Genomic DNA, 25,590 nt, shown 5'->3' with positions numbered 1-25,590 from the left:
CCATCCCTGCACAGGCGGAAATTACACTTACAAGCAGTGTTCCGACTTACGGACAGATTTCACTTACAAACAAACATACAGTCCTTATTGAGTTCTTAAGTCGGAGACCCCCTGTACCCTGTGGGTCAGTCATGTTCTAATCTATACCCAGGTCACTTATACCCTATACTAAGGATGAGCTCTGGCGTGTTCGCATAAAACACGTGCAGAGCCCGTCAGGAAGTGTGCACGGCGCTGTGCTAATCACACCTAGGGAGACATTGTCCCGATGCTCGACTGCAGGGATCGTGAAATGTCTCCCTGGCTGTTATTAGCGCAGCGCCATGCACACTTCCTGGCGGGCTCTGCACGTGTTCTATGCGAACACGCCAGAGCTCATCCTTACCCTATACCGAGAAAATTGTTCATATCCTATACCAGGGGTCTCCAAACTTTTCAAACAAAGGGCCACTTTATTGTCCTTCAGACTTTAGGAGGGTCGGATTGTGGCCAGCGGGGGCAGAAAATGTTATGGCCCGGCATCAGTGAGAATAAATATGGCCTCAGGGTTGGTGGTCAATAGGAGGAGGTGTATTCCCCCTATTAGTAGGATGAATAGTATCCCATTATTGGTATTGGTGGAAGATATAGTGCCCCATTGTTGGCGTCAGTGGAAGGAATAGTGCCTCATGTCAGTGGGAGGAATTGTGCCCCAAGGGCCGGATAAAGGCCAACAAAGGGCCACATCTGGATCTCGGGCCACAGTTTGGAGACCCCTGTCCTATACCCTCGGGGTCAGTCATGTTCTATACCAAGGAGGTCACTCATGCCAGATATCCAGCGGATGACTGGTGTCTTATACCCATACCTCCCTGGAGTCTCAAGCAGGTTCTTGCAGCCCTCCACCTTCTCCAGCAGGGTTGTCAGGTTCCTGACTTTTCCCTCCTCAGCCTCCTTATGGAAAGCTGCCTGCAGCTCTCGGGCGGCCTCGGTGCGGTCGGTATGTAGCAGAGTCTGAGCCACGCTCTCCATGATGCCTTTCTGCTCAGTCAGGATGTGGCTGAGTTGGTACATCTCTCCCTCCAGGTAACTGATCTCTCGGGCGGTTTCAATAAACTGCCGGTAATTCTGGTAGACATTGCGCTTAAGGCTCTGTGCTGTCTCATCAGCCAGGCTCTGTATACGTTGCTGATGCTCCTGTAAGTCCCGATCTCCATCTGACTGCTGCGACAGGACCTTCACGTACTGCTCTGCATTGAAGTTGTTGTATTCCAGCTGCCTTCTCAGCCGGAGAGCCCATGCACTGGTTTCAGTCATGTTTACAACAATCACGGCTAACCCTTCCGCCAGTGAGAACTGTCACTCCCCGGACTTCCGGTCAAGATGGCAACCTACACACCCTAGATAGCTGAGCCGCCATTATTTTTAAGGGAAGAAAGTCCGTTGACTCTGTCATATCTTTTCCTGGCCGATTGATTTTGAAAAACAAATGTCCATATTGTTGGCAGTCGCTTTTATGGAGACGTTTTATGTTTTTGGTAAACCCGAGGAATGTTCTGTAAGTGTATTACTCGATTAAATGCGTCACTTCAGGTTGTCGCAGTGTTGTGACGAAACGTCTCTTCCGTTACCTAATCCGACCGGTCGCCGATTCTGACGGAACGTCGGCTCGGCTTAGTGACGTTTCTTCCTGTTCTTACCGGAGTGAAGTGTATATCTACTTGGCTATGTACAGACACGTTTTTCTGACAGGCCCTCCAGGTGAACGCCATTTCATTAGTCTGTGGGAGGTTGGGTTCTTAGGTCCTGTGTGAGAGCTGAAGTCTGTGGTGTGCTTAGTAAAAGTGGAGAAGGAATTTACTTGCTATCATATAGAAATCTAGGTAATCGAATAACGTTATCTACTGAGTGGATTACCATTAGACCTACAATTCTATCCGTACATATATAATGTAGTTTAACCACTCCAGCCCAGAGGATTTGGCTGCCCAATGACCGGGCCATTTTGTTGTGATTTGGCACTGCGTCGCTTAAACTGACAATTGCGCGGTCGTGCGACGTGGCTCCCAAACAACATTGACGCCCCCCCCACACACACACACACACAAATAGAGCTTTCTTTTGGTGGTATTTGATCACCTCCTGCGGTTTTTATTTTTTGCGCTTTAAACAAAAATAGAGCGACAATTTTGAAAAAAAGCTGTATTTTTAACTTTTTCCTATAATAAATATCCCCAAAATATATCTAAAAAACAAATTTCTTTATCAGTTTAGGCCGATATGTATTCGACATATTTTTAGTGAAAAAAAAAAATTGCAATAATCGTGATGCAAGGAGGAGCCGTGAGAGCCGCCGAGGGACCTCAGAAGAGGACGATCGGGGCCACTCTGTGCAAAATGATCTGCACAGTGGAGGTAAGTATAACATGTTTGTTATTTTAAATAAAATAAAAAAACTAAGGCTTACAACCACTCTAAACCCCCTTCCTGCCAGGCCAATTTTCAGCTTTCAGCGCTGTCACACTTTGACAGTTGCGCGGTCATGAAACGCTGTGCCCAAATTAAATTTCTATCAATTTTTTTCACACAAATAAAGCTTTCTTTTGGTGATATTAGGGTTGTACCGATACTAGTATCGGTATCGGGACCGATTCCGAGTATTTGCGGGAGTACTCGTACTCCCGCAAATACCCCCGATGCCTAAATAGAATACTTGCCGCTACGCCGCATTCCCCGTTGCCGCCGCCGCTTGTGTAATACGGGCGGGGAACATTACAGCTTTCATTTTAATAGCTGTAGTGTTTCCTGCCGTGCCGCGTATAGACACTCCCCCTTGCTCGGGTGAACTGTCCAATCCCGAGCAAGGGGGAGTGTCTATATGCAGCGCGGCGCGAAAGACTACAGCTATTCAAATGAAAGCTGTAATGTTCCCCGCCCGTATTAACCAAGCGGCGGCGCGGCACGGCAGCATGTAGGTAAGGGGGACATGGCTGCATATGGGGGGACATGGCTGGATATGGGGGGGACATGGCTGGATATGGGGGGGGACATGGCTGCATATGGGGGGGACATGGCTGCATATGGGGGGGACATGGCTGCATATGGGGGGGACATGGCTGCATATATGGGGGGGACATGGCTGCATCTGTGGGGGGACATGGCTGCATATGGGGGGGACATGGCTGGATATGGGGGGACATTGCTGCATCTGTGGGGGGACATGGCTGCATCTGTGGGGGGACATGGCTGCATCTGTGGGGGGACATGGCTGCATTTGGGGACACATTTAAAAAAAAGTATCGGTATCGGCGAGTACTTGAAAAAAAGTATCGGTACTTGTACTCAGTCCTAAAAAAGTGGTATCGGGACAACCCTAGGTGATATATAATCAACGCTAGGTTTTTTATTTTTTTGCTAAAAAACAAACAAAAAAAAGACAATTTTGATCATAGTTTGTTAGAAAATTTTGAAAACGGGCAGTCTTTCTCCTTCATTGATGGGTGCTGATAAGGGTGTAGCGATGGGTGCTGAGGAGGCTGCAGTGATAAGCGGCACTGATAAGGCAGCACTGATGGTGAGGCACTGGTTGGCGGCACTAATATGCACCTGTAGGGGGCACTGCATAGCAGCAGTGTCTCTCCCTGTTCGGGACCGATGTCCCTCTGTCAGAAGTCATGATCAGCTTTTTTTTTTTTTTCCTCACGCTGTCAATGTGAGGAAAAAAAAAAGCAGATTACCGATCTTGGTCCAGATTCACAAAGCACTTATGTCGACGTATAACAAGTTACGCCGACGTAAGTGCAAATGTGCGCCATTGTATCTGTGCGCCAGACCCACAAACAGATATGCGCCTAAAACCAGGCTACACCCCGCCGATGTAGCTTGCTTACGCTGGCGTAGGGTGGGCGCACATTTAGGCTGGGTGCATGGTGCCGCTCCCATTGATTAGCCATTCAAACATGCAAATGAGGGAAATACGGCGATTCATGAACCTGCATGCGCCCGACGCAGGCTACGCGAGGTGCGCGTAAGTTGTACGTCCGGCGTAAAGTTATTCCCCATAAAGGAGGTGCAACCCAGCAGCAGACATACAAAGGGCTGCACCAGGGAACACAAGCTGGCGTATTTTACATTGGACATGTGTCTGGTTGGGCGTAGGTTACGTTCACACCGTACGCAGTGATCCGGCGTAGTTTAGGCAGTTGTTCCGACATGGTTGTGAGCAGGCGCAGGGGGCTGCGTCCACGTCATGGCGCATGCGCAGTTCGTGATACGTATCTGTCTGGCGCTCGGCCCATCATTTGCATGGGGTCACGCCTCATTTGCATGGGTCACGCCCACTTCCACCTACGCTGGCATACGCCTTCGAATCCCACACCACGCTGGCGCAGCGTTGGGAGCACTGGCTTGCTGAATGCATTGCTTTCCTTTCTGCGCTGCGTTGGCGTAGCGTACATTGGTTACTCTACGGCGGCATAATGTGTGCCTTGCTCTCTGTGAATCTGGGCCCATCTGTTTACCCCACGTGATCAGCTGTCATTGGCTGACGGCTAGTCATGTGGTAAGTTACAGCAGGACTGGCCAATATTTTTTTTTTTCTTAAAAAAAAAAAAAGCAAATACTCACCTAGGTGGAACATCAGTCCACTGCCACCTCTAAGACCTGTGAACTGATTGATCAAAGACTGCTGATCACTCAGTTCTTGGCCTTGCTTTGCCCCTGTAGTGCTTACTGTAGAACTGTGCAGAAGGTGGGAGCAGCTGAGAGGCTGAACCAAGAGCCACTCAAGCGTCTGGGTCTAGAATCTGGACTGGCTGAGTGACGTCAGCCAACAGCAGACTTTAGCCCACTTTCAGCTTAATCTGGGTTTGCAGAAGTGCAGAACTAAGTGACCTGTGACCCATAGAAAAAGTAGGGCCAAAACAGCAGAACGGTTTTAGGTCTCAATGAACTACAAGGGTGCTGATGACACTTTCTCCAGTTACAGCCCACATAGAGGTACAGGCAGAAATCTGGAGAAAATGTCTGCAGGAGCCTGAGATTGCACCCGCAATGCTTTGCAGGATTCTGGGGGAAAAAAATAATAAATGCACTTTTTTTTTACTGCAAAAACTTGTATTTACTATTTATTCCCTAAAGGTGAACATACCCTTTAATACAGGGCTCAAATTTTCAAGTCCTGAGCTACTAGCCAGGCCTCAAGAGTTACTCGCCACCAGTTGCCCCACCTAATCATACACTGCCCTGCGCCTAATTGCACCCGTAAAAACGCCCTCGTAGATTATCTCATGGAATGACAATGTTTTATGCAGAATCAAGTTACAAAATTAAATATTACCAATAACAACTTTAACAAAATGGGACAGGGCACTGGGGGCAGACCAGAGGAACAGGGCACTGGGGGCAGACCAGAGGGACAGGGCACTAGAACTGGGTCTCTTCCCCATTCTCTTGCTGTCTCCTCTGCAACTCCCATCCATACTCTCTCTCTCCCATTCATCTCATCAGGAGCCTGTGTGTGCGGCTCTACGCTTGCATGTCCCCACTTCCCTCTTTTATTCAGGCTGGCAGAGAGGAGAGGAGCTGCAGCACAGCGGGAGGGAGTACAATCCAGCGCTGAGATCCACACAACTGCACAGCCATTGACACCATAGCACAGCGCACACTGACAGCGCACAGCACACATTGAGACCAGTCTGTTCACAGTGCTCAGGCTAAACTGTTGGACACTTACATAGAGCACAAGGAGAAGAAAACTGCACAAACTAGAAGGCTGCCGCTCTCATGTCAGGGCAACTTTCAGTGAGCGCTGCACCGGAGTGGTAATTTTTGCAATCCTCCACCTCACTCATTACTTTCTGCTCTCCAGCTACATTGGTCGGGGCCCGGGGGAGGGGGGCAGGCTCAGAGAGGTCATACTGTTGGGTCCCATGGCTTAATGAGAATTGTAAGTAGAGCACCTGTGTACTGCTCTGCCTGTGCGCGGCTCACCAGACTACTTTTCCCGAGCATGCACCTTTCCTCTTCGGCCGCCAATCTCATCGGGACTCTTAAGTGTAGGCACAGATTGGAGGGAGAATGGTCATGCACTGTCCTGCCCTGTCATCACTCGCCCCCAGCTTAAATCCACTCGCCAAATGCTAGTAGGCGAGTGGAAATTTTGAGGGCTGCTTTAATATACAGTGTACAAAAATGTTAAGGGTCACGAGGTGTTTGTAATACAAAGTATTTTGTCAGTTGGCAAGGGGAGAGGAGGGGTGGGCAAACACTGTGGCTTCCATGTATGAGAGCAACAGCTCTCATAGTCAGTGTTGGAAGAATAGTGTGAGCTATACTATCTGGCCTGAATGAAAGCTTAAATATTAAAGAAATGACAAAAATGGTTAAAGTTGCATACACTTAATGGGGACAAACATATGAAATAAAATTATTTAGAGAACACTATTGTGGACATTCAAAACGGCCCTTTTCTGGTGGTAGATCCCTTAAAAATGAATCTGTGCCTAATTCAGAGTTTCAGTAACATCATAGTAACAATTAGGGTTGTCCCGATACCACTTTTTTAAGACCGAGTACAAGTACCGATACTTTTTTTCAAGTACTCGCCGATACCGATACTTTTTTTTAATCTGATGTGACAGCGGCACATGTGTCAGTAGTTTTTTTTTTTTATCTTTAACAATTTGCTTTAAATTTTTTTTATTTATTTATAATGCTTTCTTTTTTTTAAGGGGGGGGGGGGGTGGACCGTGTCAGTGTGTTTTTTTCTTTTATTTTTTTAATATTTTCTACAATCATTTTTTTTATTCTTTTTTTTTTTATTTTTTATTTTTTTAGCCCTGTTAGGGGGCTTTGGTGAGATATCAGGGGTCTTAACAGACCTCTGACATCTCCCCTTTGAGACAGAGAAAGGGACTAGGTACAGTCCCTTTCTCAGCAGCATCAGCTGCGTTGAAAATGAATGGAGTGAAGACAGCCGCTTCTCTTCATTCATAAACTGAAACATTGTAATCACAGTTTACAATGTTTCAGTTATGTGAATAGACAGAGTCTGTGATCACTGACTCTGTCCATTCGGCACAGTAAGGAGCCGGATTTACCGGCTCCTACCCCGCTCTCCATCCTGACAGTTCCAGGGGGTGGAGGAGGAGCACGGAGGGAGAGAGAAACACGGCGGGGGACACAGAGGGATACACGGAGGGAGAGAGAAACACGGAGGGATACACGGAGGGAGAGAGAAACGGGGGGGGGGGACAGGGAGGGAGGGAGACTGCAGCAAAATGGAGGAGGGCTGGAGGAGGACACGGGGCAGTCAGCGGTGATCGTGTGTGGGGGAGTTGTAAGCAACGATCACCGCTGATTTAAAAAGCAGCTGGGGGGGGGGGGGGAGGGGAGAGAGAAGCAGAGAAATTTTAAATCTATACAGCGGTGATCGGTGCTTGTAACTTCCCCATGCACTGATCACCGCTGACAGTTCAAGTATCGGGTGAAGCATCGGGAGCATTTGCCCGAGTACAAGTATTCCGGGCAAATGCTTGGCATCGGTACCGATACTGGTATCGGGACAACCCTAGTAACAATCTGTCACTATGGCAGCGACAAATTCCTAAAGAGCTAATGCCAGTTCTCAGATACTGCCAGTAATTGAGACCATTTCTTAGCTGATGTACAGAGGTATCCCAGTTCCCAGAGCAGGCCTTGCCTGTACTGTGAATTTGTCATATATGTGGCAGCTTCCCTCATAGAGCTGTATCTCTGGCCCCATTCAGCTGTCGAGCGGGAGATTCCTTGGCTGAAAGCTAAATGTAAACGTGGATACAGGTGGCGTTATTACCCAAATATGGGTAATGACTTGTTACTGGGTGAGTGGAGCCTGATGTGGAACAGAGAGATTAATTCCCCATCAGGTCGGCTTAAGTTTTCATAGTGCATTGCAGTGGGCAGATCTGAAAGACACTATTGAACCGCATAGTGGCTATGGATCCTCCCACTCCCGCCTGTTGTCAATAAAAATTTAAGTGGACCTTATTAGGAACTAGTCATCTCAGTTCCCCATCAGGCTCTGCTCACCCCAGTACAAAACTCCTTGGCCATGTGTAGTGACCAGGTTGGGAGGGCTGGAGTGAGTGCATTGAAGAAGAAATGTCAACACAGGAGACATGGAAAGATTCATGTATCTGTCTGTGTGAATTTGACCCTTTATAAATTCCACTGTTTATATTGCCTTTTAAAATAAAAAAAGGCTTTTTATGAACTGATTTTCTCTTTCGTTCATTGACAGACACAGCATCTTCATAGTCTTGACTATAGGGTTATATCGCTGTCCTGACTGATCTAACCCCCTTCTCTGGGTAGGCAAACCAGTTATTTCTGCCCAGTGTCAGAGACTTTTTCTGTTCTTTTTCCTTTCTTTCTGAGAGTTTTTTTTTCTACAAAGATCTTCAATCAACAGCAGGGCTGAGCTTGGTGGTTTAGATCCAGTGGTAACCCCAGCCGGGCCAGTGAGCATGTGCTGACAGCCCCCCCCCCATTGCAGTGGAGAGGGGCTTCGTCTGGAGCGTGCCCACGTTCCCTGGACTGGAAAGTGTTCTCCCGCTCTTAAGGGTGCTGTATTGGTTTGGGTGCTCCATTAGGGATAGTCGGTACTGCAGGTTCACCTACTCCCTGTCTGGACTAAAGCTGCTGTGAAGGATCTGTGTGCTCTCCTTCCTTCTTGCACAGTCCGCTGTTGGTTTTGGGGTGCTGGAACATCCTGGGGACTCTCCCTTGTGTAGGTTTTTATGGGGGGGGTGGGGTTAGGGCCACCGCAGGAGCACAAGGTGGCCATTTTCCTTTGTCTTGGCAGTGTTCTGGGCCTCTGGATTGTGGGAATAGTGGCAACCATCTTCCTGTAACCCATGCAGCGTGCCCTCCTTCACTCTGCAGCCTCTAAAGGCAGGAGAGCAGCTATCTTCCTGCAGCAGCGTGGTTTCTGTATTCAGAGGAACTGCTGGCAATCTGGGCTTTACTGCAGTGGTTCTCTTGAGCTTACTGGACACAGGAAGGTAGTGAGTCCTGCTCTATACCCTCCCCTCTGCTAGCGCTGTGGTGTCAGTTTTTTGGGGGTCCCAGGTGGTGTCCTTTAAGGGGTTTAGGCTGGTGGCAGCATGGAGTCCAAGGGTCAAGCTTCTAGCGAGGTAATGGTTTCCTCTGGGTCCCCAGTGCTGGTTGATGCCCTGACGGTGGTTCTGGAGCCCTTTGTTGCCTGGGTGGCTATGGGTGTAAGGCGAACAATAAGTGACCTCCACTCTTGCCAGCTTTCTCACCCTTTTTGGATCACGAGTCTGTTTTTTTCGGCTGAAGTAGACAAAGCACCCCTGGCAGATACTGCTGACGCACATTCCTGCCTTCTCTGATAGCGGGGAGGAATCCTTGGCTGCTGCTACGCATGAACAATCGCTAGTGAATGCGCTTATTACACTGGTGCGGTAAACTGGTGAGGGGTCAGTCCCCTTTGGCATGTGTAAGTCTTATATTTGCCCCTATTTGTCTTAGTTGATCAATTGTTCTACATAGTTCGGGAATGACCTCCGCAACCCTTTGTGGTCCCTAGGCTGTTTGCTGTGCGTTATCTTTTGGAAGAAACCAAATAAGTGGACCACACCACCTGTTGCCCCTCCTACCTCCAGGCTCAATGAAGCCATAATACCTTTGGAGGAATCCCTGTCCTTTAGGGTTACGGGAAGGCAGAAGCCGTGGCAGACCAGTGTTTTCTTCTTCCCTGGTATCGCAGACACTTCCTGAATAGGAAAAATTGCTTTGCCACGGATTGGAGGATGATCAAGTTTCCCAGGTTTATGTGGAACTGGCGGACTTGTTGATCCAGCGTCTCCAGTTTGTGCATGATATGTTCTTGGACGTGGCACCCTTGCTTTCAAAGTTCTCAATTTTGGCAGTGGTGCTGAGGTCGATGCTGTTGCCTAAATGTTGGTCTGTGGAACCAAACCTCCAAAAAAGCTCTTATTGCGTGGCCTTCCCTGGGAAACATATTTTCAGAGCCACCCTGGACACTATCATTAAGAATCTTTCAAGAGGGAAGGAGTACTTTTCTTCCACAGTCGATGGAGCCTCGGCCTAAATGTAAACCTTTTTTGTCAGCGCATTGGAAGCTTTTTTGTTCCACGGGATCTGCCGACAAAGCCTCCAAATCCTTAAAGACCCAAGCAAGGGGTACAAAACAAGCCTCTGCCATCCAGCCTCAAATTCTTTTGGAGAAGTTTTCCTCTGCATGAAGGTGCACCCCCACCCGGGTTCAGGGTGGAGAGACATCTTCACTGGTTTGTGGGCACATGGTGTTCCCTGATTTCTGACACGTGGCTCCACGAGCTGATAGTCTCCGGGTACAAGATAGTATTTCACTGGCCCCAGAGTTTCTTTCACTGGCCTCCAACCTGCGCCTGTCCCTCGCTTGCCTGTTGTATTGGGCTTTCCAGGATTGGTTGGCACAAGGGGTGATCATTCTCATTCCAGCTGCAGAATGTTTTTGGGGTTGTTACTCCAACCTAGTTACAGTTCCAAAGAAGGAGGGCCGGTTTTGGCCGATCCTGGATCTCAAGGCTTTGAACCACTTTGTGAAAGTGCACAAGTTCCACATAGAATCCATTTAGTCAATGGTGACTTTCTTGCATCCATAGACATCAAGGACGCCTATCTGCATGTTCCCATCTGTCGTGGGCACCAACACTTTATCAATTTGTGGTATTACCCTTTGGTCTTCTACCCCACGGGTTTTACCAGGGTGTTGACGTTGCTAAGACAACTAGTCATTGCTGTGTAGGGGTGTTTTTTTTTTTTTTATATATACAAACTGTTGCTGCGGGCAGAGTGGGAGGCGGCTCTGGAGGATGGCCTTGCAATTTGCACTAATCACAACCAAAAGTCTGGACTATCGACACAGCGAGGGCATAGGTGTTCCTTCCATTAGACATGGTCTGGCAGCTTCTGTCAGCAATCTGGTTGCTGCTATTCTGGTAGTGGGGGCTCCCTTCACTACTGTATGCAGGTGTTGAGGCTGATGATGTATGCATATGCTTAGTTACATACAAGGATGCCTTCAAAGGGAAATTTTGTCCAAATGGGACTAGTCCCCCTGCCTCCTTGGATTTTCAGATTTGTCTGAGTACGAAGAACCACATCGTTGAAGCTATGGTGGCTCCGGCATCCGATACCCAAGGAGGAAAAGTTTCTGCCATTGCTTTGAACGGTGGTCACGATAAATGCCAGTCTGTCTGGCTAGGGAGGTGTGCTGGGGACGTTTTCAGTCCAAGGCTGATGGCCGCCGAGGGAGACAAGGTTGCTAATTTATTGTTTGGCACTTCAAGCGTTCAGGCTCTGTTTGAACCAGTGGACCAGCGGTTGAGTGCATTACTTATTGTTTTCTTTGGAACAATTGTACCTGCTAAATGCAGGGCTTTCTGAAGCTGTCCAAGTGGTTATTGGCTCTTGGATAACTGATGATTCTTTTCAGAAGTGTACTGATTCCCTTTTGCAGCCAAGAGGTGACACCTCGTGGACACAGGACGCTAGAATGAATTTTTTTTTTTTTTTTTAAGGATATTTTCTCAGCTTACTATACATGTTAGAAAAATATCCAGAAGAAAAACAGTTCTAAAGTAAAGGATGTGTCCAGTAGCAACGACAACATATTGTACTGTGTTTCAGATGCATTCTCATAAATGGCCTCCACAACATAAGCTGTAGCACTATTTCATGAATCATTAAAGTCGGAATCCATGATGATTTCAGTAAGACATAAAAATAGGTCTCTGCTCTCTCTCAATGACAATAGCGACTGGAACTAATTTTGCAATCAATTGTGGTCATTTGGGAGTGAAAAATTAGATTCATGAAATTTTGAGCTGGGCACATATATCTGCAGTGTTTTGTTATCTCTCTTCAAAGTACCTGTCTCCTGCTCTGTTCTTCTGTTATCAGCGTTCTCTGTCACATATGATAAAAGCAGCCTGAGTTTTGTGTTTGGGAGGATGCTATAAATAGATTAGCACATCCCTGAACTATTCAAGGGACAGAGATGAAAGTCTCTACCAATGAAAAGAGGAGGTGTGTGCCTTTCCTCCAATCGGCTGTTTTGGCTGTATGCCCGGGCTTCACTGCAGTGCTAGCCAGGAAGAGAAAAATCTAACATGATGTGTACATTCTAAACAGTATATAAAGATGAAGACAGCAGATATACAGTATCTCACAAAAGAGTACACCCCTCAAATTTTTGTTTACCCCTTGGTGAAATCCATGCCCAAGAGGGTTAAAGCAGTGCTGGAAAATAATGGTGACCACACAAAATATTGACACTTTAGGCCAAATTTGGACATTTTCACTTAGAGGTGTACTCACTTTTGTTGCCAGCGGTTTAGACTTTAATGGCTGTGTGAGTTATTTTGAGGTGAAAGCAAATTTACACTGTTAAACAAGTTGTACACTCACTACTTTACATAGTAGAAAAGTGTAATTTCTTCAGTGTTGTCACATGAAAAGATATAATAAAATATTTACAAAAATGTGAGGGGTGTACTCACTTTTGTGAGATACTGTACATATAAAACTTTTATGTAGGGGGATTTATTTCATCGAGGTGTATTATCTGAGACTGTTCACTTACCGGGGAATATATGAGAGTTTTCATCTAACTTAACTCTTAACTTTATGGGTGGCCCAGGTGCCACAAAAATCGTGATGCTCTATTGTGCAAATTCTGACTTTACCAGGGGAAATAATTTTTCCCCTGCCCCGAAACCACAAGTTTCGGGGCTCCCAGCCAGACTAAAGTTCATCTTTAATTTTAAAGGGATATAACCTTTGCATGGTTTGTCAATACATACTGTGTCCTGTGAAAGTCTTCCCGATTGGACATACTTTGAGTGGTGTTCTCATGCTACATGGTTGCTGGTAAGTATTGTTGATGTACCTAAAGAAACAAAAACATTAAAAAGCCACATTCAGCCAGAGGTCATGAGCATAAAGCGCTATAAAACCCAAAACCAAACATTTATTTTATTGCATTTTATCGATCATTGGATGTGGTGGGTGCATCAATTTTCTTTTCTTTGGCTTTTCCCCCTCTGTTTTTATCTGGCCAGTAACACACCACCTGTATGACTGTGACACGGTGGATTTGATTTAAATCAACTCCATTTAAATCATAATTTTTAAAGAGCAACTGTCCTCTCTGTCTCACAGGGGCTACTCTGGCTACTGGCCCGCTGTTGACTCACCGATAGTCCCATTTACTTGGGACGGCTGGTGATGTGGCCGTAACACAAGAAGGTGAGGGACGTGGTGGCAGCAGGTGAGGGGATGTTCACTAAAAAGGGCTGCCATGATGGATCTGAAATGACAGGTGCTTTTTAAATGTAAGGAATTATTCTTGCTCGTAGTTTGAATCTTTAATATTTTCAAACAAAATGGTTTCCTATTTAGAATAATAAGCGGTCTGATTAGTAAAACAGCAATATCAGAACTGATTCAATCATACCGTTTGTAGTGTACATAGATTTGCAAAAAAAAGGTATAAAGGAATATTCCTGAACTTTGTTTTATCTCATTAGCCATGAACCCTGTGACATCAATGCAGTGCATGTTATCTCAGCTTGCTGAGCGTGGATTCATTGAATGCGTTTACCAAAAATGTAAATATTGCAGAATATACAGTCTCATGCTACATAAATGAGCTCAATTTCATACGGAATAAAATAAATTATTAATGTATCTTAAATAGAAAACTACCTTTAGATAGATTTTTATTCCAAAAGCATTATTAAAATAAACTTGATAAAAATCAAAAACAATATTTTTTTATGTCATTGATTTATAGCCACCCTGGTGTGACATCACTCTAGCTGAATTAGCACAGGAGGCACAGCACCATTGTCAGTCTGGAGGGAGGGTAGTGTTAAATGTATTAGCAGATTTAGATACACTAACAAATTGAAGCCAAACTCCAGATAATTCTTTATATTCAGTTACAGCAAACAGATTTTTCCTTTTGAGATAAAGGTTTTACATGAATAAATACAAGCTGATGATTGTAAGCACTCCTGAGATTGTTAAATGGTTTGTCTCATCCATGTAAATTGATACATTCTGCTGGAGAGTTTGTGCTTTTGAAAAACAGGCTTGCTAGCTGGATCACCAGATGAAAATGGAAGAAAGAGCCTAAAAGAAAAATGTTATGGGAGAATGAATGTAAAGAATGTTTGCTTTTGGGTTTACCCAAATACAATGTGTTCACACAATAAATTCTGTAAATGTTCACTTCAATTATCCAATTTTGTTCAGATGAAATGAAGAAAACAGGGATTTTTCTTTGCACACGATTGGATAATTGAAGTAAATCTTCACACAATTTATTGAACGACGATTCTCAAATCCTTTAGTGCTAGTTCACACCAGATGCAGTTTCAATGCGCTTTTTTCTGCACTAAAAATGCATGCACAGTGTTTTCCATGTATTTCAATGGCTCTAGTTCACACCAGTGGGGAAAAAAAGTAGAGCTGCAATTTTTCTGCACAGAACTGTACTGAAACCTAGAAAATTGTATCAAAAACGCACTGCAACTGCACTGGAAACTTGGACTCTATATAGTAAGGCCAAAACAACTAATCGATTAAAAAAAATCCATTACTATTTTCATAATCGATTAATCAGCCAGCAACATAACGGGGTTAAAGATCTAAAATTAGCCCTTTATAGTAGAAAAAGAGAAAATAATCGCTACTGTAAATATTACTTTCACTGTTCCACAGTAAAAAAAATTAATCCTTTACAGTAGCGATTATTTCTCAGACTTCTCACTGTATCAACTGAAGATGTTCCTTCATTCAGAGATTCTACAGAGATAATGTTTGAGACACTCCTAAAGGCTGTCTTTTTGCAGGTCCAGCTCTATAACCAGCTATTGCTGCGATTTCTGTCTGTCAAACTGCAGCCAACTGGACTAGAGCAGGGAACAACCAATTGTTCCTCAAAGCCCTCTTCACAATAAAGGGGAACCCTCTCTCCTAAGAGTGGGGGGACATCTCTTTTGCTCTTTTTCTGGGTCACAAACATCCCAGACGTGGGTTCAGTTAGTGGTTTTATGTCGTACAGTTGTATGTTATATCCCTGTGACTTGTTGGTGAATCTTTGGTGTATGGTGACACCCGAAGGTGTGCTAGCAAATTACCTTACGGCTGCAAGGTGAGCAGCATTCAATAAAACCAATAGAATCACTCGGGAGTAGAGGGGATAACTCCTATCCGTCCTTCCAGTAGTGTGGTGCCTAGGGGGTTAAGGCTTCCTTCCAGGCTGGGTGGTCAGCAAGGTAAGACAGCTCCAAAGTGTGTCACCAGGCAGTGTAGAGAAAACATAGAGGAGGCTCTACTGTGCAAACGTTTGGACACCGGAAGTGACGTTTGCACAGTAGAGCCTCCTCTATGTTTTCTCTACCCTGCCTGGTGACATGGAGCTGTCTTATGAAGCACCACACTACTGGAAGGACGGATAGGAGTTATCCCCTCTACCCCCAAGTGATTCCATTGGTTTTATTGAATGCTGCTTACCTTGCAGCCGTAAGGTAATTTGCTAGCACACCTTTGGGTGTCACCATACACCGAAGATTTACCAACAAGTCACCTTGCCACCTGCTGGTGTCATTTAGCACCCAGCACTTCACTCGCACTTTGCGATTTTCTTTTGATTAAATTGCATCACCTCTTGGACTGAGTCGCAGTTGCATCATCCATCGTTAGTGAATATTAGTTCAGACATTCATGCTGATGGGAGCATAACACCATCCTGCGATTCTATTTCTGCACCCAGCACTCAACTTGCACCTTGCAATTTCTTCACCTCTTGGACTGAGTCGCAGTTGCACCATTTACACTTTGTAACAATTGGACAATCTTGTGGTTCCATCCACCATTCATATGATGTGATTTTACTCGCATTATACAGTCACCTATTTGTATGTATTTGCACTCTTATTCAGTTCACTGTTTTATTCATCCATCATTGTTGTATATCAGTTATGTCCAGTCATTCATTTTGATTGGAGCATAACCCCATCCTGCGATTTCCTCTGCGACTGCATATATTATTATCTTTACGTTGTGATTTTATTTATGCACTTGAGTCACCTTATCTGCACTGTTTGCACATTCATTCAGTACACCTTTGGATGCACCTTATCTTAGCATTTATAGCGATTTTATCTTTCAGTCAGTCTATTTGCACATTCATTTATCAATTATATTATTTGGGTTATTTATACATTTTACCAATTACACCATTCTATGCTATTGGAGTGCAACACCATCCCTTGATTTTTTTCTGTCTCACTGTGGGTAGTGGTTGGCCCATATGGTAGTTGCTGCACCTTTAGGCCTCATTCACACGTGCACCATCAGTTTAGCCACGTTAAAAACGTATCAGTTTGTATCTGTTTTTTCATCCGTCTTCATCCATCATCCATTCCGTTAATATCCGTTTTCATACGTCTTTCGATCCGTTTACGTCCGTTTTCATCCGCCTTCCGATCCGTTTACATCCGATAATGTACCCGTCTACATCCATTTTTGCGTCCTTTTTGATCCGTTTACAGACATTTCTGTGGCTTTGATGACAGTACCCAGAAAGCATTGCTCCTCCCATGCTACATTGCAGTTTTCAGTGAGTGACTTGTCCTTGCTGTGTCCTTCATTTGTCCTTTTGTGTACTATCTGCATTGTGCGATGGATTCCAACTATTTTTGGGACAGTATGACATTGTTTGTCGTATTTGCCAATATGAGGAGAATGGAGAGCAAGAAAAAGCAGATTGTGGCTAGGAGACGTCGATTATGGTCCCACCCAATGCTACTGAAGCGGCCTTCTGAAGGTTTTGTGGCTCTGCACTATGCTCATCTCCGACAGTATCCCACTAAGTTTTTTAACTTTACCAGGATGACCGTAGCTACATTTTTTTTTTTTTCCACTTCAGACCAACCACAGCAAGAGACTTGCTCATGATTTTATTCATAATTCTGTCTCTACTTCCGGTTTTGCATCATTTGTGGTTTTATACATATTTTTATAAATGTTGTTCTACTTTTTATATCCTGTTTTTTTTTTTTGTATACCATATCTTTCTCCATGCACGTGGGACTAAATTTTTTTTAACACAGAAACAAAATTACCAAATATATTTTTCATCACTAGGGAAAAGTATAAACTACCCCTCTCCCCCCAACCCTACCCCTCCCCCCGACCTCCGCCCCCCACCCCCCCCCCCGACCATCTCACGACTCCACCTAATGAACATATTCCATTTATTCCGACTGTTTTCCTATTCCTCTTTCAAATTTTCTGCGAAACTCCAAGATTTTTTAAATTCTAACCAAGATGTCCAGATGTCCTTGTACTCCTCCTTATTTTTATCTGTACCAAGTTTTAATTTCTCCCTCCTGTATGTATCCTCGACCGAGTCAATCCACTCCCACATTTGGGGACTTTCCAACGCCCTCCATTTTAACGGTATCAAGCGTTTTGCTGCATTCAGCAAATGGGGCACCAGTGAAGCTTTATACTCTTTAACTGACCCCTCCCCCCCATGAAAAAGGACTACCCATGGGTTGTCTTCTACTTCTTTTTTTGTTATAGTTTTTATCAGGGTCATGATTTTTTTCCAATAGATTTTAATCTTTGGACAGTTCCACCACAAATGGGCCATTGTTCCCCTGTACCCGCATCCTCTCCAACATTCCTCTGACTCTCCTTCTCTAAATTTGCCCATTTTGTCTGGGGTGGCGTACCATCCCGTCAGGCATTTAAAGTTCATCTCCGCGGTTCTTACATCTACCGCCGAGGTGTGAGTCAGGTTTAAGATTCTTCCTATGGTTGTTTTTCCCCCTTGGAACATTTAGGTCTCTTTCCCACTTTTGAATATAATTTAGCGTATCCGACTCATCTATTTTTTGCAGATATTTATATATTTTGGAAATATTCCCTTTTGAGCTTTCGGTGCTACACATTTGTTCCAATATGGTGTACTCCTCTCGTGACCGTATAGGTTGTGGAAGACGTTTGACGAATGATGACAACTGCAAGTACCTCCACTCGTCAAGCGTCATACAATCCATCTTGTGTTTGATTTCGTGAAATGTCATTATTTTAATCTTTAGTGTTATATCTTTTAACTGAACTCTATTTCCTATCCAATTACCACCTACTTCCCTTGTCCCTGGTGCAAAATATTCGTTTTCTTTTAGATCTATAAAAGGTGAATTGAATTTTGTTTTTAATTGTTTGTGTAATCTATCCCAGATCCTCAAAGCGTTCTGTGTGATTGCATGTGCTGACGTGTGTATAAATCTAAATTGTGGTGGATTCCAAATCAATCTCCCTAACTGTGCCCTAGCTAGTGAATATTCAATACTTATCCATCTTTTATCCTGTGACTCTTTAGCCCATTCTATAACCCTTGAGAGAACCGAAGCGTTATAATACAATCTAATGTCTGGTACCGCTAAACCCCCCTTATCTTTGGCCCGTTTTAAGGTTTGAGCCGAGATCCTATGTTTTTTGTTATTCCAAATATAATTCATAATAAGGGAATTAAGTATTTTAACATATGATGGTGGTAAATAAATTGGGACCATTTGAAATTTATATAAAATTTTAGGAACTAGGATCATTTTTGCCACATTGATCCTTCCGAACCACGAAATTGGTCTGTTATAGATATTTTTAGTTTCCTTTTTTATTTCGTCGAGCAGAGGGATATAATTTATTCTATAAAATTTTTTAAGGGTGTTTGCCAATTTAATGCCCAGATAGTTTATTTCTTTCTGCCATGAGAAGCTATATTTTTTCCGCAAGTATTGTTCTTCTTCTTTGTGGATATTGACATTCAGAATCTCCGTCTTTGCTGTATTCATTTTAAAGTTAGATACCTCACCGTATTGTCTTGAGGTAGCTATTAAATTTGGGAGAGAGACTCTTGGACTACTTATAAAGAATAAAACATCATCGGCAAAAGCCGACAGTTTATGCTCCTCTTCTCCTACTTCTACTCCATAGATTTCTGGGTTTTGTCGGACCATTGCCAATAAGGGTTCTAATGTTAACACAAAAAGAAGGGGAGACAGGGGACATCCCTGCCTGGTCCCATTTCTCATCTCAAAGGGTGCTGATAAGGATCCGTTAATTTTTATCCTAGCGCATGGGTGATGGTAAAGAGTTTTGATCCACCTTATCATCCTTGGGCCTAGTCCTATAGCTTCCAATGTTTGTATCAGGAACCCCCAGTCTACCCTGTCGAACGCTTTCTCAGCATCTACAGACAGGAGCAGACCGGGGGTCCCACTTTCCCTCAGCTGTTGAAGGAGAAGAAGTGCCCTGACCCCATTATCTTTACCCTTCCTTCCCGGGATAAATCCAACCTGGTCTGGATGGACCATGTCTGTCATCACTCCCTTCATTCGTGCAGCCAGAATTTTCGCATACAATTTAGTATCTGCATTCAGGAGCGAGATAGGTCGAAAGCCTGAGCAAATCGTGTTATCCTTCCCCTCTTTTTTTATAACCGTAATCGTCGCTGTTAGCGCCTCTCTACTCATCTCATAGTCTAACCCCAGACCGTTGAAATATTGACACATTCTGGGTACTAAGATGGTACTAAACTTTTGTATATAAGCGGTCGTGAAGCCATCTGGCCCAGGACTTTTCCCCTTAGGGGAGTTCTTTAGGGCCTCCCTGATCTCCTGCTCAGTTATACATTCCTCCATTTTTAATCTTTCATGCTCTTCTATCTTCGATAGGCTGGCTTGCTGTAGTACTTCCCGTATCTTGCCATTTTTTTCTCCCAGGTCCCTAATCTTGTGTTGAACATCGTATAAATCTTTATAGTAGCTTCTAAAAGAGTCTGCTATTTTATTTGTCGCATATACAAGCTCCCCATTCCCATCCCTGATTTTTTCAATGAAATTCCTAGTCTTCTTTTTTCTTACCATTCTGGCCAGGTTTTTACTAGGTTTATTTCCCCATACATATCTTTCTCTCACTGTCCTATCTATAAATTTCTTGGTTTCTTGCTCGACGAGAGCTCTGTATTCATCTCTTGTTATAGTTAGCTCTCGGAGCGTTTCCCTCTGCCCCTGTGATTTATGTTCCTGTTCTAGCCTATATATTTCTTCCCTTAATGTTTTAAGTTTACTCATTCTTATTTTATTTTTCCTTGCCCCTTCTCTAATAAAGGTCCCTCTTATATAGGCCTTGTGGGCATCCCAGAGTGAGGCTTTTGAGATATCCTCCTTGTCATTCTCCTGAAAATAGAATTCCAGCTCTTTTCGAAAATCTCTCGACCACATCCTCGTCCTCCAACAGACCTTCATCCAGTCTCCACTCTGGAGGACTGGCTTTTTGTATGGATGTTCTTATTTTCATGGTTATAGGGGCGTGATCTGAAATCGTCATGATCTCGCAATTTGTCTCAACCACACTCTCCAAAAGTCTATGGTTCACGAGGATGTAGTCGATCCTCGAGTACGTCCCATGCACAGAGGAGAAAAACGTATAGTCACGGGTCTTGGGGTTGTAAATTCGCCAAACATCCACCATTTGACTCTGCGACATTTGCTTTTTGAACGACTCAAGATGCTCCCGCTTAGTCCCCTGTACATGGGACGTACTATCGAGGCTCGGTGTCACGATCTGGGGTCAGGCTCAGAGGCCAGTAGCTATAGCAGCAGAGCAGGTCACCCTGGCTGATGACACGGGGTCACCTGAGGTGCGGAATCTAAGCGCTAACCGGTGTTCACCAGAGCTTCTGAAGGTGAAGATGGATTTTGCTGCGTGTTAGCGCCAGGTCGCGGTCCTCAGGATTGCCCCACCAGGAGGTGAGAAAGCCGGGGTACAATAGCAGATAAGCAGGTAAGGATCAAACAGAAGCGTAGTCGATAACAAGCCAAGGGGTCGGTAATGAGTATTAGTAGGTTGGGATCAGGCAGAAGCGTAGTCGATAACAAGCCAAGGGGTCGGTAATGAGTATTTGTAGGTTGGGATCAGGCAGAAGCGTAGTCGATAACAAGCCAAGGGTCGATAACGAGCAGTAGCAAATATGGACGGCAGCAGGGAAGACAGGAGCAAGATACAGGCTGGAGATAGCACAATATTCTGGCAAGGAGGAAGTGCAGAGACATGGCTTATATCAGGAAGTTCGTGGGAGGAGCAAGGGGTTCAAGGTTCAAGACAATCAAGACACAAGGCAGGAATGTTCAATGTATCAGATGGGTTTGTCCAGCAGATAAGACAGGGAGCTGTCCAGCATCCCAGATAGCTCAGTGAGAAGGTTCACTGCCAGACACAGCTGAGGTCCCAGGTTCAAATCCAGGTCCTGACAGTACTCCCCTCCTCCCAGGACGTCCACTGGACGTCTTAGGGCCTGGTTTGTGAGGGAACCTCTGGTGGAATCCTCTTGTTAATCTAGGAGCATGAACGTTCTGCTCAGGCTCCCAAGAATTTTCTTCTGTCCCGTATCCCTCCCATTGAACCAGATATTGCAATTTGTTCCTATAGATCCTGGAATCAAGAATTTTCTCTACCACGTATTCTTCTTCACCCTGTACCTCAACAGGTGGAGGGGGTGGAAGTGTTCTTCCAGAAAAAGTATTTTCGTGAAAAGGTTTAAGTAGCGAAATGTGAAACACAGGGTGAATCTTCATACTTGCTGGAAGTTTTAGGCGAAAGGCAACTGGGTTGATCTGGGCCAAGATCTGGAAAGGTCCCACAAACTTTTGTCCCAACTTTGCAGATGGAACATGAACCTTCAGATTTTTAGTAGATAACCAAACTTGATCACCCACATGAAAGGTAGGAAGTGCTCTGCGATGTCTATCTGCAGCCTTCTTGTAACTTTCCTGAGCTTCCCTCAAAGTCTCGATCAATTTTCCCTGGATCTCCTGTAAAGCAGTTAATCTGTTGGTAACAGCAGGAATTGGAGTTGAGATAGGGAGATCAGGGATAAAAGCTGGATGAAGCCCGGTATTTAGGAAAAAAGGGGTCTGAGAGGTGGAGCTATGTTTAGAATTGTTATAAGCAAACTCCGCTGTAGGAAGATAGTCAACCCAGTCATCCTGAAGATAACTAACAAAACATCGGAGGTACTGCTCTAACGTTTGATTGGTCCTCTCGGTCTGACCATTAGACTGAGGATGAAAAGCAGAAGATAGATTAATTGTTACTCCTAAAGCTGAGCAAAAGCTTTTCCAAAATTTTGAAGTGAACTGTACTCCTCGGTCAGAAACTACATCTTCTGGAATTCCATGTAGTCTAAAGACTTCTCGAACCATCAACTCTGCAGTTTGTTCTGCAGAGGGTACCCCCTTCACTGGTATGAAGTGAGCCATCTTAGTGAAGCGGTCAATAACAACCAAGATAGTGGTCATTTCTTTAGAGGGGGGTAATTTAACCACAAAGTCCATAGAAATTGATCCCCATGGTCTTGATGGGACAGGGAGTGGCTGGAGCAACCCCAAAGGAGAAGCTCGGGGTGTCTTATTGCGAGCACAGACCAGGCACGAGGCTACATAACTTTTGACATCTCTTTTGTACCCAGGCCACCAAAAGGAACGGGATAAAAGTTCCTCCGTCTTAGAAACTCCAAAATGTCCAGCAAGTTTGGAGTCATGAACCAACTTGAGGACTTCAACCCGAGCAACTTCAGGTACATAGAGGCGATGTGCTTGAGTCCAGAAGCCATTCTTGTAATCAAGGATGATGTTCATAGGAGGATCTTTGAGGAGTGGGTCATTCTCGTACCCTTCCTTGAGAAGACTCAAGAATGCTTTAGAACTTGTGACACCTAGAAAGTTTTTTTGAGGCAGGACTGTGTATTCAGAGTTGTCTTCCTGGAGAGGCCCAGACAACATTCGTGATAAGGCATCAGCCTTACCATTCCTTGACCCAGGTCGATATGAGATAATAAAATTGAACCTGGAAAAGAACAATGACCAACGTGCTTGTCTAGAAGACAATCTCTTGGCAAACGAATGAATTCCAGATTCTTATGATCGGTGAGAACGGTTACAGGATGCTTAGCGCCTTCCAGCAAATGCCTCCATTCAGAAAATGCTTCTTTAATTGCTAGCAACTCCTTATTCCCAATGTCATAATTTCTTTCGGCTGAAGACATTAAACGAGAAAAGTAAGCACAAGGATGTAGCTGCATCTTTTCACCATGTCGTTGGGAGAGGATAGCTCCCACGGCAGAGTTTGAAGCATCCACTTCCACTATAAAAGGTAATTCAGGATTGGGATGTACCAATACTGGTGCAGAAGTAAAAAGAGTTTTTAACTTTCCAAAAGCAGCCTGTGCCTCAGATGACCACACAAAGTGCACCCCTTTCTTTGTTAGCTGGGTAATTGGAGCTATCACCTTAGAGAAGTTCCTTATAAATTTTCTGTAAAAGTTGGCAAACCCGACAAATCGTTGGATTTCCTTAATGTTTCCGGGGGCAGGCCAATCTACCACTGCTTTAATCTTCTCAGGATCCATGCCCACTCCATCTGGAGAAATAATATACCCTAAGAACTGGATCTGGGTTTGTTCAAACTCACATTTCTCCAATTTGATGTAAAGTCGATTCTGCCTTAATCTTTCAAAGACAATGCAAACATGCTTGCGGTGCTCTTCCAGGTTATCAGAAAAGATAAGGATGTCATCCAGATAAGCAATGACAAAGTGGTCCAACAGATCTCGAAAAACATCATTTATGAAGTGCTGAAAGGTCGCAGGGGCATTGCAGAGACCAAAAGGCATGACCAAGGACTCAAAATGCCCATATCTGGTTCTAAAGGCGGTTTTCCATTCATCTCCTGAACGAATACGGACCAGGTTATATGCCCCCCGTAGGTCAAGTTTTGTAAACACTTTGGCAGAACAAAGTCTTTCCAACATTTCCGAGATCAAGGGGAGTGGATAACGTTTTTTAATTGTGACCTTATTCATGTGCCTGTAATCAATGCATGGATGCAAGGTGGAGTCTTTCTTTTCAACAAAGAATAGAGCTGCTCATGCAGGAGATGTTGAGTGTCTAATAAAACCCTTTTCTAAATTTTCATCAAGCCACTCCCTGAGCACTTTTAATTCAGGTTCTGAGAGATTAAAAAGGCGGCCAAAAGGTATTTCGGCCCCTGGAAGCAGCTCAATGGGGCAGTCGTATGGGCGATGAGGAGGTAATTGATCTGCATTTTTCTTATCACAGACATCCCGGAATGCATGGTATTGTGGAGGCAAGTCGTCATATGACTGGGTAGTTACCACACCAACTTGCAATTCCTTGACCAGCGGAGAACTTGTTTGATAAGATTCCCTACAGTGTTCCTTGCAGTGGGAGGATGTGAAATCTATGGTCCGTGCTCCCCAGTTGATAGAGGGATTGTGAGTGGAGAACCAAGGAATGCCCAAAATGATGGGAAATTTGGGTGATGTGATCAACTGAAAGCTGATGGTCTCACGATGATCCGCCTCAAACTGGATTACCAAAGGAACGGTTTTATGGGTAACAGGTCCTGAGGATAAGGGTGAACCATCAACTGTCTCCATCTCAATAGGAGAAGATGTATTTATGGCTTGAATGTTATTGTGGTGGGCAAACTCTATATCCATAAAGTTTCCTCCAGCCCCAGAGTCCAGCATAGCAGAGCAGGGGATTTCACGGCCCTCAGAAATTAGCTTAATGGGGATGACAAAATGAGTTGATAAAGAATTAACCTTATTTGCTTCCTGAATCAAAGGAGAGACGGACTGAGAAATTGAGTTTATTTGTTCAGATACTGTAATATCTGTTGCTGCAATTGTTCTTTTAAATTTATTGGGACAATTAACTGCATAATGTCCGGAGTCTCCACAATAAAGACATAAGTTCTCTGAACGTCGTCTTTCTTTCTCCTGAGTAGTAATAGATCTTTTAAGAGCATCCACCTGCATAGGTTCAGGAGTGTCAGAATCAGGAGTAAATCTTGAAACCTTAGGAGGATACTGAGTAGTAGAAAAACGCATGCCACCATTACTGCCTAAGATTCCCAGTCTCTCCTTTCCTTTCTCCTTTCAGTAAGTCTTTGATCAATTCGAATACACAATTTAATAAAAGCCTCAAGGTCGTCAGGACTTTCTACTCTGGCAAGCTCATCTTTTACTTGTTCCGAGAGTCCTTGACGGAACTGACTCTTTTGTGCTGCTGGATTCCAATTGGTATCTGAGATCCAGCGTCGAAATTCAGTTGTGTACTCTGCAACAGAGCGTCTACCCTGCCGTAAATTGTGCAATTTTGCCTCAGCAGTAGCGCAGCGGTTAGGATCATCAAAAACTTGGTTCATCGCAGTCACAAAAGAATCTAAATTATCCAGGACGACATCATCTTTCTCCACATAAGGGGAGGCCCAGGCTAAAGCTTCCTCAGTCAGGAGGTTGATAATAAACAGCACCTTTTTCCTGTCCGAAGTAAATGCAGCAGGTTGCATCTGAAAGTATATGCGACATTGATTAAGGAACCCTCTATAATGGCGGCGGTCTCCGTTAAACTTAAGTGGTAGGGGCATTCG

The 25,590-nt window shown here is 44.5% G+C and overlaps 2 protein-coding genes across 2 annotated transcripts in view; one reads left to right on the top strand and one right to left on the bottom strand.

Annotated features, from left to right (window-relative positions):
* The window catches only part of EXOC8 (exocyst complex component 8), a 29,410-nt gene extending 27,826 nt beyond the window's left edge, over positions 1-1,584 (bottom strand). Inside the window, 1 exon segment of the mRNA XM_040350683.1 lies at positions 848-1,584. Within this exon segment, the coding sequence (XP_040206617.1) occupies positions 848-1,296 (449 nt within the window). The 5' untranslated portion in view covers positions 1,297-1,584.
* A 15-nt stretch (positions 1,585-1,599) lies between these two features.
* Positions 1,600-25,590, top strand: part of NTPCR (nucleoside-triphosphatase, cancer-related) — a 57,632-nt gene continuing 33,641 nt past the window's right edge. The window contains exon 1 of the mRNA XM_040350684.1: positions 1,600-1,740. Coding sequence (XP_040206618.1) covers positions 1,707-1,740 — 34 coding nt within the window. The 5' untranslated portion in view covers positions 1,600-1,706. The remainder of the gene's footprint in view (positions 1,741-25,590) is intronic.

Source organism: Rana temporaria, chromosome 4 (assembly GCF_905171775.1).
Source record: "Rana temporaria chromosome 4, aRanTem1.1, whole genome shotgun sequence".
Classification (NCBI taxonomy): Eukaryota; Metazoa; Chordata; class Amphibia; order Anura; family Ranidae; genus Rana; species Rana temporaria.
This window is presented reverse-complemented; position numbering and strand designations above follow the sequence as displayed.